The 15194-nt window shown below is 43.4% G+C and overlaps 1 protein-coding gene across 1 annotated transcript in view; it reads right to left on the minus strand.

Annotated features, from left to right (window-relative positions):
- Positions 1–4076: 4076 nt before the first annotated feature.
- Antxrl (ANTXR like) overlaps positions 4077–15194 on the minus strand; it is a 36362-nt gene continuing 25244 nt past the window's right edge. The window contains exons 16-18 of the mRNA XM_074079552.1: positions 14171–14242; positions 13402–13513; positions 4077–4386 (exon numbers count right to left, since the gene is read on the minus strand). Coding sequence (XP_073935653.1) covers positions 4077–4386; positions 13402–13513; positions 14171–14242 — 494 coding nt within the window. The remainder of the gene's footprint in view (positions 4387–13401; positions 13514–14170; positions 14243–15194) is intronic.

A 15194-nucleotide genomic window follows, 5' to 3' on the forward strand; every position in this document is an offset into this window, starting at 1 on the left:
GTTTCACTTTACATCAACAATCCTGCCTCAGCCCTTATCAGAGCAGCACCAGCTGCACCTCCTGTGCTCAGATGCCTGCTGCTTCAGTTCCTGTAAACTTCTTGCTTTCTGTTTGATAAATTCTTTGACCAACCTGTGGTACTGAAAACCTCCAATAATTCCTTTTTCTCTTCAGCTCTGCGCTTTGCTTTTATTCTTTGCAAATTGCCTTTTTCACAATTCGCTGTTCCTGCCTTATATTTTTATCCTCTCCTGTATCTTTTTAAAAACATTTATACTTATTTTAATGTTCTCTGTAGATCTCTCTATTCTCTCTACTTTCTTCCCTCTGAATCTCATTTCTTATATCTTGTTTCTTGACTCTTTTTGGATCAGTACTGAGGATATTTCTTTCTGCCTCCTTTTCAGCAGGAAGTGGGTTTCCTTATGAAAACCCTGGTTGGGAAGGTGATTTCAGGGGAGAGTTTTGCTGAAACCTGTCACACACCCTCAGTGTAGATGGGCTATCATGTTAACTTCTCAGCATAGATTTTCTGCACTAACTCACTGAAAACTTAGGGCAGTGCTTTTCCTCAGGTGTCCAGTGCAGGTGGCTCTGTTCTGAGCTGTGTCCTGAGCTAGGGATGAGGTTTCTGGTCCTTTTTTAGGAGGCGAGGTTGGGCAGGGAGAATTAGCCATCTGCAGCTCTGGCTTATGAGGGCTAAAACCTCAGCTCAAAACCCTTCCAAGAACCAGGCATCTTAACCTTGGAGGCATAAGCCCTGTCCTTATGTCCTTGGTGGTCTAGCACCCAATGGCTGATTTGGCTTCCTTCAAGTTTCCTCCTTTAACAAACGTTTCTTAAAACTTTTCTGGCACTTAGAAAATTGATTTTCTTGATTCGGCTGAATTTTGGATTAAAAAGTTATGCTCAGCCTTGAAGTTTTGGTTGAGATTGGTGGGCATTCACCTAGATGGGTGCCCATATGCCTAGAGGTGTGTCTTCTTCCAGTAGCTTTCAGTTGCTCAGGACAGGCACAGGAAAGGTAAACAATTGTCTCCATCCATCTGAGTCTGATTTATCCCTGAGCATGGGACAGGGGTCAGGGACAGGTAGTGTGTTAGAATGAGAGTGGGCATTGGAGAAAGAAACAGAGATGTGGATGGATTGGAGGTTAAAATCAGGTTAGTATTGAGATGGGAGTGAAAAGTTACAAACTAGAAGTATCCTGTGTGGGTTAAAGAATGTCTGAATTGCATGTTCAGCAGATGACAGGGTTCGGGATGTGTTTGGGGGGTAGAGCGATAACTCAAGTCCTAGGTCAAGGTCACCATGTTAGATGGGTTGTCTCATGAAAGTAGAGGCTCCCTGGATAACAGCTGCCCTTAGGTTGGAGAGCATGTCACCCAGGTGCCTAAGTCTGCTGGGAGTGAGAAGGAGATGGTCTGAGAGTGTGAGAAGGGGTGGGGGTGCAGCATGGTTGGCAATCTGGTGGAAAGTAACACATTGAAAGGGGAACAGCCAGGCTGCCCTAAAGATGGCTATGAGGGGGTATCAGAGGACTCGTCTTTTTCCCAGAAGACACTGACAGGACTACCGAGGATGAGGGTGTTCTTCAACTCTTTAGTGCTGGTGGTCAACACGTGAAATCAATCAACAGGAGACAGCCCCGGGTGCTCCTAAGGGGATGTGTGTGTGTGTGTGTGTGTGTGTGTGTGTGTGCATCCCATGTGGATGAAGTAGAATCCAATCAAAAACGAAGAAGGGGAGAGAGTAGGGGGAAATAAAAAGGAAAGCTCCCGGCACTTCATCGGACTACTTGTTTTCGGGTCCCCTTCTCGCTGGGAGAAGTCTGTACTTTCACTTTCAATACTTTCTCTTTCAATAAAACCCTGCGCTGAGCTGTTTGTTTCCTGCCTTTTAATTCTTTAATTAGCAGAGAAAAAGAACCCTCCTCAGCCTTCTGATGGTATCAACACGATGGGCACAAAACCAACAGAGTGGCAAAATCTCCAATATATTTAGTCCATGATTCTGCAAATATTGATGCTTTAAAATGATTTTGAATGCTGGTCTAATAAACAAATGTTAGCTTTGAGTGCCACCTTCTGGAACAACTGACCATTGTTGGTCAATTAGTGTCCCCCTCATCCCCAGGCCTCAAGGAAGTTCTTGGGCACCTAATGCCTGAGGCAGCCAAGTCAGAAAGCCCTGGTTGGGGGGCGGGAGTATCTAGGAGATACCCCTCAACACATCACCTTGGGGACAGGGATTTCATTTTGTAAACACATTTCAGACCATACATCTAGACTTACACCTCTCCCTATTCCCCTTCCAAGATGGCAGATGTGGGACTTCTCCATCGCCATAACCGAGTGAACCAGTTCCTACAGTAAGTCTCCTTTTATAGATACCTATACTTATCCATTGCTTCTGTTTCAATGCTAATACACAAACATCTGGGTCTGGCTACCTGTTTTCTTGGAATGTGAAATAGAAAACAGAGAGGAGGGAGTGGAGCAAAAGGAGAGAGAGAGAGAGAGAGAGAGAGAGAGAGAGAGAGAGAGAGAGATGGAGTCTTTCAGGGGCTATCTTACCAAGGTGTGTGAAGTGTGAATTTCCCAGCTCAGTATAGAAGCAAGCAATAGGAAATGGGATTTCCTTCTGACACTCTAACCTCCTGGTGCTCAGTCAAGGGGATGGGGGAAATGCACCAGGTTGTAGCTCTGTGTGGGCACACGTTCCAGCAGCGGTGTTCCCTGTGTCCCTAGAGGAGGCTTGCACTATCCCTAGTAGGAGTCTAAGGAAGGTTCCCAGCTTCAAGTAACCTAAGTACCAACCCAGACTTGGAGATTATGCTGAGGGATAGCAGGGAGGAGCTGAGCACTGGAGTCTAGGAGAAGCCCAGCCTGGTGAAAGTTGGGGGAGCTGACTGCTGACTTTGTCACCAGCAACCCCAGGGGATTGCTCGGTAGATAGTTGGTCAGAGATGGGAGAGGCCAGGAAGGATAGGGGACGTCTGTTCTGGAAGCTGGAAGGATTCAGATGTGGGACACAACAGAGAAGTTGAGGAAGGGTCAAGAAACTCCCCAAAATGAGTGCTTTGAAGGGCAGTTATGTGATCTAGAGAAAGCCTGAAACCAACCCCTACATGCATAGTACGTGACATACCATTTTCTTTGGAAACATGGGAAATAGTATGGTCATCACTTTCCATCCAAGTCAATCAATACTGATCATAAACCAAGACCTGCCATGTTTTTACCTGCACTTACCTTAGAGAAATTCAGGAAAATCCTGACTATTAACCTTTAAGAAGATGGAGGAAGGTGGAGGACTGTCATTCCATTAACTATCAAGATGAACTTGGGATGACTCAGTAACCTGGGCCATGGCCTCCATGGGGGCCCTCCAGAGGACCATGGTATGCCTTGTTGGGTTCTCATGCCTCTGTGCCTGGCACCTAGGTAGTCACACAAACATGCTGGGTGGTAGAATGCTGTGTGCAAAACTCAGCTGTCAGTATCTTGGTATTTTTCTCTGATGACTCAGGACACACGAGGGAGGTTTGCCTGTTCTGGTGAAATGCAGATGGTTCTGTGAAATCCCCTGGGTTTGAGCATTCTGGGGTGTCTGGAAAGGGAATTAACACTTCCAGAAGGGGTTTTACTTCTTTCTAGAACACATTCAGAATTTGGATCGTGAAAAAAAAAAAAAGAAACCAGAGACATGAAAAACAGGATATGAAAACTTTAAATACTTCTTTTTGCCAAAATTTAGAGAAGGAGACCGAGGATAAAATTTTTATTTCAAAAATTAAGGGGGAGGTTTCATAGAGAATTTTGCATAAGACTCTATGTGTCCATCTCTTGGGGACAGGTGAAGAGAAGGTTGGTAGGGAGTGGGACTCATCCATGCTTAGCATCCCTATAGCACCAGGAAGCTTTGTCCTGACAGTACAGTACAAATACGTCCAGACAGTGGAGCATCTCCCCATCACAGACTCCTGTTGATCAGCAACAAATGCCAATGCCTTTGGACTCAAAACCAAGACTCAATACATATGTCCAATTCAACAAACAAAAGCCTCTTAATCTTAGGGCTTGGGTCCTTTGGAGGTTGGGCGACAAGGGTTGGGATGACCAAGGGATTCTGCAGATCGACGGGCATGGGGAGAGAGCAATGGCAGCATCCTGGAGGGAGACCTGGAGCATGGGGTTGGGAGGTAGTGGTATTGTGAACTAGTGCTGAAGGAAGGGCATGGCTGGCTGGGTGGTACACACATCCTTGGGGTGCACAGTGTCTGTGCTATGGGTACGTACTCCCTGGTTGGTCGAAGGCCGATCTTTGGGGAGCAGGGTGCCTGTGGGATGGTGCAACACTCCCTGCTTGGTTGAAGGCAGATCCTTGGGATGCAGGGTGGATGTGTAGGATAGAAACAGTTCCTACTGGGTTGGAGGCAGATCTTTGGGCTGCAAGGGTTTTGTGTGCAGCTGGGACTTACAATGGTGAAGTTGCTGCATTGCCTCTATAGGAAGAAGAGAGAGAAGGTCACCGAGATGTCATTGGAATTGGGCTAGGAGGTTGCAGTTGGCTGACTTAAGGTGGTAGTGTCAGGACCTATCAGGATTGACAGCATTGGCCTTGTGAATCAAATCAAATCATAATCAAAATGGAGTCATGTGTGTCAAGTCCTAATAAAAACAAAAATTAAAGTTGATAAAGCTGAGAGTTTATGAAGGAGGGGATCTCACACATGCATGCCTGATAAAAACTATTACAAAAGACTGTGAGAACCACAAACTTGCATGAAGGACACCACACAGATTTCCAATTAAAGTCTTTACAGTTAATTTGAATATAGCACCTCCATAGTAACCAATAACCCAGATGCTTAAAGACACATTCCTTTTTCAAATCCCTTACACAAAAAATACTTCTGCAAGGACATCTATCAACTGCCCGTTCAACCATGGACTGTTTTCTCCCTTGTTGTTGATCCTAGAATACCCTTTTATGAGTCCTTGTGGCCAAGGTTATTGTTTCAAAATAAATTATGTAATTCTTCTCATTTTGCCTCTAGAATTTCCCTTTACTTTGTTTTAATATGCACATAGTTATCAAAATGCATCTCCACTGCCATGCTCCCAAATAAATTATTATCTTTGGAGAAACTCTCTGATACTGAGTTTGGCATATTTTATGTCAGAAGATGTGAAAAAAGACCACCTTTTGTGGAAATTGGTGACTCCTGGAACTGGGTATGGTTTCAGCACTGAGTCTTTGTTCTCTCCATTTCTATGGTTCACCTTTCTGTCCTAGTGAATCTTCTCTTAGGTTGAGCCCCTATTTTTTGATAAAGTCCCTACTGACTCTGTTTGAGATCTGTTTTGCTTAAGGCTGCCTTAACTAAAGAATCTTGTACCCCTCTTTAGACTATACTTGAGTTTTTTTGGGATTTTTTTCAAGCTCTTTCTAGTATGAGGACAATATCCTTCTGGTTTGAGTGTTCTTGTTCCCAAGAACTTATGTTCTGTCTTTAAGGACCTCATATCTTTTCTGGTGAATTCACTCTTGGTTTTTCATGCTTGATTAAATGTCTTACTTTTGTCTGCACCCTTAATTTCTTTGTGGGAACTCTTCTTTGTTTAACCTGCATTTGCAAATAATTTATGTCCTTTACTCCTTGATTGTGTCTGAACTTCTTTCAAGAGCAAAAAATGAACACTAAATGCTAGGCATCAGTCATTTAAGAGCCACTTGGACATTTGCCACCATCTGTGATGTACTCTGACATTTGAAAAAAGTCTTTTATGTTTAGGATAAAAAGGTCATGGGAAGGCAAGATTACTATTGAGAACCTGCCAGTCTCAAAACAATCTCCATGCAACTAGGGAAAACTTGGTCACAGGTCAATACCATCTACCAAACAAACAAACAAAAAGGATCCATGCCAGGTACACCTGTCAAAGCAAAATACCTTGCCAAAATCCTTAAAATTAATCAATAGGACTTAATGGATTTTCTTTCTTTCTTGAAAAATTAGTAAGAAACGAAATGGCTCATAATTCCAAAGCATGCAGTAAGGTTCCCTTTGGAGAATCCCACTGGCTTTATTATAGTCCTTTCTAAGCAGGCACTCTACCACTTGAGCCACTCCACCAACCCTATTTTTTTGAACTGACTGACAAATTACACCAAGGACAAATTCTTAAGCCACAGCTATAGGGCTAAACAATCTGGATGGGACACTGGTGTGCTATAGTGCTTGGTAGGAAGAATTCTAGAGAATGGAAATGGGGAATCTACCCTTGTCCTTATTTCCTCCTCCAGTCACAGTTCTGGGGAAGAGATTGTCCTCTGTGTGCTCACGGTGCCTCTTGCCTCACCTTCCCTCCTGTATTTCTTTATCTATTCATTGGTTGTTGGGCACATAGGCTGATGATTCCACAGCTGGTGCATTGTGAACAGTTCTGTAATAAACATGGTGTGCAGATATTTCTCTTGTATGTTGATGTACACTCTTTTGGATATATGCCCAAGAGTGGTATAGCAGTGTCTTAAAGTGGGTCTACTTTTAGTTTTCTGAGGAACCTCCATACTGTTTTCCTTAGAAGTTTCACCAGTTTACATTCCTACCAACAGGATTTGAGGGTTCTTGTTTCCCTGCATCCTTGTCAGCATTTGTTGTTTTCTTGATAGCCATTTTGATGGAGTGAGATGGAATCTCAGTGTAGTTTTGATTTGTATTTCTTTATGGCTAAGGTGTTGTACATGCATTTATTAGCCATTTGTATTTCTTTTTTTGAGAGCTGTTGTTCAATTCATTTACCAAATTATTTATTGGATTATTTGTTCTCTTGGTGTTTAATTTTTTGAACTCTTTGTACATTCTGATATTAATCCTTTATCTGATGAATAGCCGGCAAGGATTTCTTCCCATTCTATAGGTTGTCTCTTGAATTTGGTAATTGTTTCCTTTGATGTCCAGAAACTTTTTGATTTGATGCAATTCCATTTGTCAATTCTTGCTCTTATTTCCTAGTTAATTGGTGTCTTATTCAGAAAACAGTTGCCTGTATATTCAAGTATTTTCATATAATAGTTTGGAAGTGTCAGGCTTATATTAAGATCTTTGATCCATTTTGAATAGATTTTTATTCAGGGTGAGAGATAAGGGTTTAGTTTCAGTGTTGTTCATGTGGATAAGCAGTTTTCCCAGCACAATTTGCTGAAGAGGCTGTCTTTTATCTAATGTATGTTTTTGATTTCTTTGTCAAAAATCAGATGGTTGTAGTTATATGGTTTTATTTCTGGGTCTTTTATTCTGTTTCATTGATCTTCATGTCTGTTTTTGTGTCAGTACCATGCTGTTTTTGTTATTATGACTCTGTATATAACTTGAAGAATAATATTGTGATGACCTTTAGCATTGCTCTTTTTGCTTAGGATCAATTTTGCTATTCAGGGTCTTTTATGTTTCCCCATGAGTTTTAGGATTTATTTTTCTATTTCTGTGAAGAATGATAATAAGGTTTTGATGGGAATTATGTTGAATCTGTAAATTGCTTTCTGCCGTGTAGCCATTTTCATAATATTAATTCTGCCAATCTGTGAATATGTGAAGTCTTTTCATCTCTAGAATCTTCAATTTCTTTCTTCAAGGTTTTATAGTTTTCATTGTAGAGGTCCTTCACTTCATTGAATTCCTAGGTATTTTCTGAAGCTATTATAAATGGTATTATTTTCTTGATTTCTTTCTTAGTCTGTTCATTGATGGAGTACAGAAAAGCTACTGATTTTTGTATATTGATATATATCCTACTATGTTGGTGAAAGTTTTTAATGTAATCTAAGCATTTTTTGGTGGGGTTTTAGGATCTTTTAAGTATATGATCATATCATCTGCAAATAAGGATAATTTGACTTCTTTTCCTATTTGAATTCCTTTTTTCCCTCCTGTCTTATTGCTTTGGCTAGGAATTCCAGTACGAGATGTAATAAGAGTGGGAAAGTGGGCACCCTTGCCTCATTCCTGACTTTAGAGGAAATGGTTTCACTTTTTCTCCATTTACTGGGCTGTTGGTTATGAGTTTGTCACAATAGCTTTTATTTTGTTGAGGTATGTTCCTTCTGTTTCTATTTCTATTCCTAGTTTCTTCATCCTGAAAGGATATTGAATTTTGTCAAAGTCTTTTACTAAGTCTATTGAGATGATCTTGTGGTTTTTGTTCTTAATCCTTTTTATGTGCTGTATATGTTTTTTGATTTATGTATGTTGAACCATACTTGCATTCCTGGTATGGAACTAATTTGATCATAGTGAATGACATTTTAATGTGTTATTGAATTCAGTTTTCAAGTATTTTATTGAGAATTTTTACATCTATATTCATCAAGGAAATTGGCCCACACTTTTCTTTTCTTTTTTTTTTTGTTTATGTCCTTTTTGGATTTTGGTATCAGGCTAATACTGGATTCATAGAATGAGTGTGATAGCATTCCTTCCCTTTCTATTTTATGAAATAGTTTGAGGACCACTGGTGTTAGTTATTCTTTAGTGGTCTGGTAGAATTAGGTAGTGAATCTTTTGGTCCTGAGTTCTTTGTTTGGAGATTCTTTATTACTGCTTCAGTCTCATTAGTTATTATATATCTGTTTAAGTGGTTTGTATCCTCTTGGTTCAGTTTTGGTAGGTCAAATACATCTAGAAATTTATCTATTTCTTCCAATTTATTACAGCATAAGTTTCTGAAGTATTCCCACTAGGGAATTCCCATTAGGATCATTAGATCCTCTGGATCTCATTTGTCCCTTTTACAGCTCTAATTTTATTAAATTGGGATTTTTACTTCCCTCTTTTGGTTAGTTTGTCTAAGGGTTTATTAATTTTGTTTACCTTTTCACAGAACCAACTCTTTGTTTCATTGATTCTTTGTATTGTTATTTTTAGTCTCTATTTCATTATTGTTTGCTCTAATCTTCATTATTTCTTTCTGCCTACTAATTTTGGGTTTGATTTGTTTTTGTTTTTCTAGAAGTTTGAGGTGTATCATTAGGTTATTTATTTGAGATCTCTGCTTTTTAGATGTAGACACTCATAGCTAAAAACTTTCCTCTTAGTATTGCCTTTGCTGTACCTCAAAGCTTCTGGCAAGTTGTATTTTCATTTTCATTAGATTTTAGGAACTTTTTGATTTCCCCCTTATTTCTTTGATGACCTACTAGTTGTTCAACAATGTATTATTCAGTCTCCAATCTTGCATAGTTTCTCTTGCTGCTGATTAGTTGTTTTCCATTGTACTCTGATAGAATGCAAGTGGTTATTTCACCTTAGATTACTGTATCCAGTATAGTTGCTCTTCATAATTGGAGAAGAAATAAAAACCTTCCATGATAAACACAAGCCAACACTGTAGATGATACTTAAAGGAATCCTCTTGACATTGTGATTCAGGATTTTATATTTTCAAATATTCCCTTATTGCAACAGGTAAAGTTTTGCACTTTCGTTTCATCATAGGTGAGTATATATTTTTTTAAATTTATACATGGGCATTTTGGGTTTTGTTGCTACTATGAATATAATGGAATCTTTTATGCTTACTTCTGACTCATTCCTTTTGGCTTATTTACTCCATAACATAACAATTATTCCAGGTCTGTTGTTGATAACCACTACAGGAAGCAGGACTGCGGTGCTGAGGGGTGGACCTGCAGGTGTACTGGTGGAGGGGACCTAGGGGACTCCACAGAGAAGGGGGCGTTTACAGTTAGCTGCAGAAATCTAGAGTGGGTCTCAGTGTACAAAGATGGCCATAAGTTAGAATTTTGAGCAGCTGAGAGTCATACCCCAGCTTTATCACACTGCTGCTTGGTCCAGTGCCCTCCATAGGCAAGGTGAGGAGGAGAAGCCAGGAGCCCCTTGGTCACAAGTGTGTCCTGCAGCCCATTCATTATCAAGCTTTATACCTTGGCCAGAATAACTGTTTTCCAGCAAACATAGATGAGTTTGAGTTTAGGAGGTCTTTAAGTAACACAGTGTGAAATTAAGATACAAATATCCATACATGGTTTGCATACATCACATTTTGCTCTGCGGAAAGATGTACTTTCCAGATGTTTCTGTAGATCTCCCTGATAGCATGACACTTGGTCAGAGGCTGGACTTGAAAGTGAGCCTTCTCGATCTACCATTTGATCCAGCAATACCACTCTTGGGGATATACCCAAAAGACTGTGACACAGATTACTCCAGAGGCACCTGCACACCCATGTTTATTGCAGTACTATTCACAATAGCCAAGTTATGGAAACAGCCAAGATGCCCCACCACTGACGAATGGATTAAGAAAATGTGGTATCTATACACAATGGAATTTTATGCAGCCATGAAGAAGAACGAAATGTTATCATTCGCTGGTAAATGGATGGAATTGGAGAACATCATTCTGAGTGAGGTTAGCCTGGCTCAAAAAACCAAAAATCGTATGTTCTCCCTCATATGTGGACATTAGATCAAGGGCAAACACAACAAGGGGATTGGACTATGAGCACATGATAAAAGCGAGAGCACACAGGGAGGGGTGAGGATAGGTAAGACACCTAAAAAACTAGCTAGCATTTGTTGCCCTTAATGCAGAGAAACTAAAGCAGATACCTTAAAGCAACTGAGGCCAATAGGAAAAGGGGAACAGGTACTAGAGAAAAGGTTAGATCAAAAAGAATTAACCTAGAAGGTAACACACACACACAGGAAATCAATGTGAGTCAACTCCCTGTATAGCTATCCTTATCTCAACCAGCAAAAACCCTTGTTCCTTCCTATTATTGCTTATACTCTCTCTACAACAAAATTAGAAATAAGGGCAAAATAGTTTCTGCTGGGTATTGGTGGGGGGAGAAGGAGGGGGCGGAGTGGGTGGTAAGGGAGGGGGTGGGGGCAGGGGGGAGAAATGAACCAAGTCTTGTATGCACATATGAATAATAAAAGAAAAATGAAAAAAAAAAAAAGAAAGTGAGCCTTCCCTGGGTTCAGTTCACAGCCTGGCCATACTATTCAACAACCCTATCACCCCCCAAACCATACTAAAAGCCAGGACCTCAATTTCCATAGCTGTGAAATGCAGGAGTAGTGATGCCCTTGAATTGGAGAAGATCCTAGAGTTAGGATGTTAGGTGCTGATCTCATTGCCTTCTGGCTGTGTGACTGTGGGTAGGCTACTTGACTACATAGGACCTCTAGCTTCCTTCCAACAATAGGATTGTTGGATTGATTAAAAATGTTGGTTTGCGGAAATACTTAGAACAGTGTCTATATAAATGGGAGCTATGCTCATCATAGAGTGAAATTAGATCAGGATTCTAACAGGCCCCTGCAGTGGTACACACACAGTTGATGTATAGTGGGTACATGGATGGTGTGTGGAATTGGAAAAGCTGTACCATTATTGTTGACATTCCATTTAGGACTGATTTTGGAGTTCTATTTTGATCAAGTTAGTGAGTTGCCATAAGGTAAGGAAGTTCTGACCTAGATGGCGTGTGGGGTTTGGCTCAAAACTGAGACACTGACTAAGTCTTGTAGCTTCATTTTGCATGTGTGGTGAAGAGATGGTCCCAAACTGGAAAATACCTTTAGGAAATTGAAGTCAGTGGGACAGACAGACATTAATCTAAAAAAAAGTTGAAAGTAAATAAGACAGCTTACTCTTGCTATAAAAATACCTAAGTTTTGGATAAATTGAGCCTTTAAAGGATTTCCTGAGTTACGATGTACTGAAGCATTAAAACATCTAGATTTGCTGAAATGAGCAACTAAATGAGATTGTAGGAGGCAATAGCTTGTCTGAGTTCAAGACCAGGTTCCATCTGAATAGGTTCACTAATTTCCAGAGCTCATTCATGTCTTCAGGCCTGCCTGCTATTCCCAGTCAGAAGGAGGAGCTCAGAAATGGCCTTTTCAGACTGGTAGAGTTAGGACAGGCATGTACCAGTTCCTTCAGGATCCTAACCCTGCTGTTTCCATTTCCCACCAAGCCTGGCAAGAGGGCCTGGATGAGGCTCTGCCTGAGTGGAACTTAGGGAAGAGGGGTATGATGCACGCAGGTGGTCTGCATTGAATGATGGACAGGTGACACCTGACTGCTGCCTCTACCCCCCTGTACCAGGAGTTGGGCTGCTAGGATGGGGTTAAGTCACCCAGGCTGGCTTCAGGAGTGTTCCCACTGAGACAGTTCTTCCCTTGTTTAGGCAGGAATGATGTTCCCCAGAGCCTTCATACAGGAACCTGGCTATGCTTGCCAGGAAGGGTGGTCCAGTGTCTGGCTACAGGCTAACTCTGTGCCTTGCAGGAAGCTGCAGGTCCCAGTTGACACCCACCCTCTTTAGCACATGGCTCACTGTAAGGTGTGGGACAGGTATACTGAAAGCTTAATGGGGGAGAACCTGGAACTCCTGCCAATCTGCTTAAATATTTGGTTGCCCATCGCAACCTTATAAGCACTCAATAGGGTCTCCAGCAGTATGGCTGAGAGAGACAGGACAAATTAGATGGAAGGTGAGGAGCCAGAAGGGAGCCCAGGTCTATGAGGCACAGCTCTGGGCCTCAGGGTTCAGGAGGAAGTTGGAGCTGATTTCACATTGCCCTGGATGCTGCCCCTGGGTATCTGGGTGGCCTTTGGAAACTTACTGGTCCTCTCTGGGCCTCTGTTTTGCTATCAGTGACACCAGGTTGTCACACCTACTCACAGGATTGCAGGGTGGATGTGCTGAGATGACAGTGGAGGGACTAGGCAGGGCTGGTCAGTTTTAAGTGTGCTGTATGTACCATTGCCCAGATATTACCTCCCCAACTTCAAGTTTGGAAGGCTGCCAATGGGAATCAGCCCCCTGCAGAGAGTTGCTCAATCCCCCACCCTAACCTTGCTGGGCAGAGACATTTCTGGCTTCTTTCCCATGTCCTCCCTTTGGATCTGGATCTTTTGCCTTCTCTCTGCTTAAGGTGCTCAACTTTCACATGCTCCACCTTGCTCAGGCCCTCCCACTTGACGGGACATTTCAAGCTTGGTATCTCCTCCATTCAGTGCACAAGCTGGTGTGGTGCTCAGGAACTACCTGGGCTGTGGTAGTGGCAGGAGGCGCCAGGGGAAATCACATGGAGAATGGACATGCATGGATGCATGGAAGCGTGGCTAGGCCCAAGAGCCCTGTTCAGAGACACAGACAGAGACTGTGACCAACTGCTGGAGCCTCTGACATCTGGCTGTGCCCTGTTGTGTGTCAGCAGGCCTTGGGGTCTCCTAGCTCATTTCTCATTAACATCATTCAGAGGCTTCCTGCCAGCAGAGACTTCTTAAACACCACACGACTAATCACTGAGAGCCTAAATTGACCTGATTCAGGGAGGGTGCTGCCCTCACACAGACCCTGGTGAATGACCATCCTCCAGGCCCTGCCCTGTCTGTACAGAGCTTAGATTGTGGGAGTCCAGGCAGATGAGCCCCAGGCCATTTAGGAGGGGGCTGTAGGGATCTAGGGCCAGAGCAAGGCAGCCTTCCAGTGGTTTTGGAGTAACCATCCCAAGGTCACAAGGCTGACCCAACAGGGGGCCAGGTAAGGGATGAGTAGGAGCCAGGCCTAGGTTCAAGTACAGATCTGTGAGTTCCATGCCTTTTTTGATCTGGGACAAGTCATTCAACCTCTCTGGGCTTCAGCCACCTCTGTGTAACCTGGGAAATACTAGCACCAATTGTGCAATTGCTGGGAGGATTAAAATGAGGACACAGAAAGAGTCCTTGGGTCAGCAGCTGGCCCATAGGAAGACTCACTGCGTACCAGCTGTCAGTTCTGACATTCCAGTGAGGAAAATCCCAATGATGTGGTTTCTCCCATAGTCACCAGGTGATGACACAAGAGGGAACATTTTCTACCTGGTAAATGGGTCAAGATTAGGCACCCAGCACTATCAACCATGCCCCCCCCAGGCCTTTCTGGTTCCCATGACCGGCCATGGTAGTAGATGGGTGCCACATCTGGAAACTGCCTGGGAGGGTCTTAAACATTGTGTTCCATATCTTGGACATCACTCGTCAGCTCATGCCAGAACAGGGCTCTGAGCCACAGCCCCAGATGGTACCCAACAAGGGCAAAAGCAGTGGCCATTTTGCCCATCACTTGTGTCCCACTCACCTGGACCCTGGGTGAACAGCAGGTAAATGGCATCTGCTGGCAGCTGGGGGAAAAGTTGCAGCAGCAGGAACCCTGCAAAGTAGATGAGGCCATAAAGAAGCAGGTTGGTATGGCTGCTTTCTCTGGAGGGTGAGGGGACCTGAATCTCCCCAGGACTCCGTCCCCAGGTACACGCTGAGACAAAGCCCAGCCTGCTCCTGGGGAAGAGCCTGGCAGCCTGGTGTCTGAGGGTGGGCATTGTGGGACACAGAGAATTTGGGAATTTGGAATGACACCGTGTTTTGTGTAGGAGGAAAAGCCAGAAGCCAGTTTTGGAGAAGTCATAGGCTCGAGTGGTGTGTGGTGTCAGGAAGAGACCTCCAGATATACCCAAGGTGGGTATGGGGACTATGCAGAGCTCCAGAAGAAGGGCTGCACTTGGGGGCTTAAACAAGGAGAAGGACAGGAGAGGCCTCATGTCCTGCTCAGAGCAAGGTGCCTAAGACCAGAACAGAGAGAAGAAAAAGATAGAGAGGAGGCAGAAGAGGTCCTGGGTCCAATGACGTTGATGTCCTGGTCACAGCCCTATAGTTCAGGTCCCTGTGGGCCCTGTGGGGTGGGTGGAGGCAGGCCCTGACATTCAAAACAGGCCACTGACAGTGGCCTCTTCCCCCTCTGGAGGGCAGATTTTAGCTTTTCTGTGGCCCACAGTCACGAAAGAGACAGGGGGCTCCTCTCAGCTGGCCTGTGAGGCTGCAGAGTGCAGGAAGCTCCCAGAAAGAAGTGATAGGTTCACCACAGCCAGAGCTGAGACAAGGGAGGAGGAGTGGGGTCTTTTCTCCTCAATGCCAGACTCTGTGACTGCTCCACCCTTATGGCACAGCCCATGGCTACTACTTGGCAGACTTCTCTCTCAATCTGTCCTCTTGAGCGCAGAGGAGGGGTTGTCAGGCCCAATTGCTCTGTGTACCTCCCAGTGCTCAACTCCTGCACAGAGAACTTGTCACATCCTTTAGGGTCTCCATCATGGCCACTTCCTTCTTAT

Source organism: Castor canadensis, chromosome 7 (assembly GCF_047511655.1).
Source record: "Castor canadensis chromosome 7, mCasCan1.hap1v2, whole genome shotgun sequence".
NCBI classification, from domain to species: Eukaryota; Metazoa; Chordata; class Mammalia; order Rodentia; family Castoridae; genus Castor; species Castor canadensis.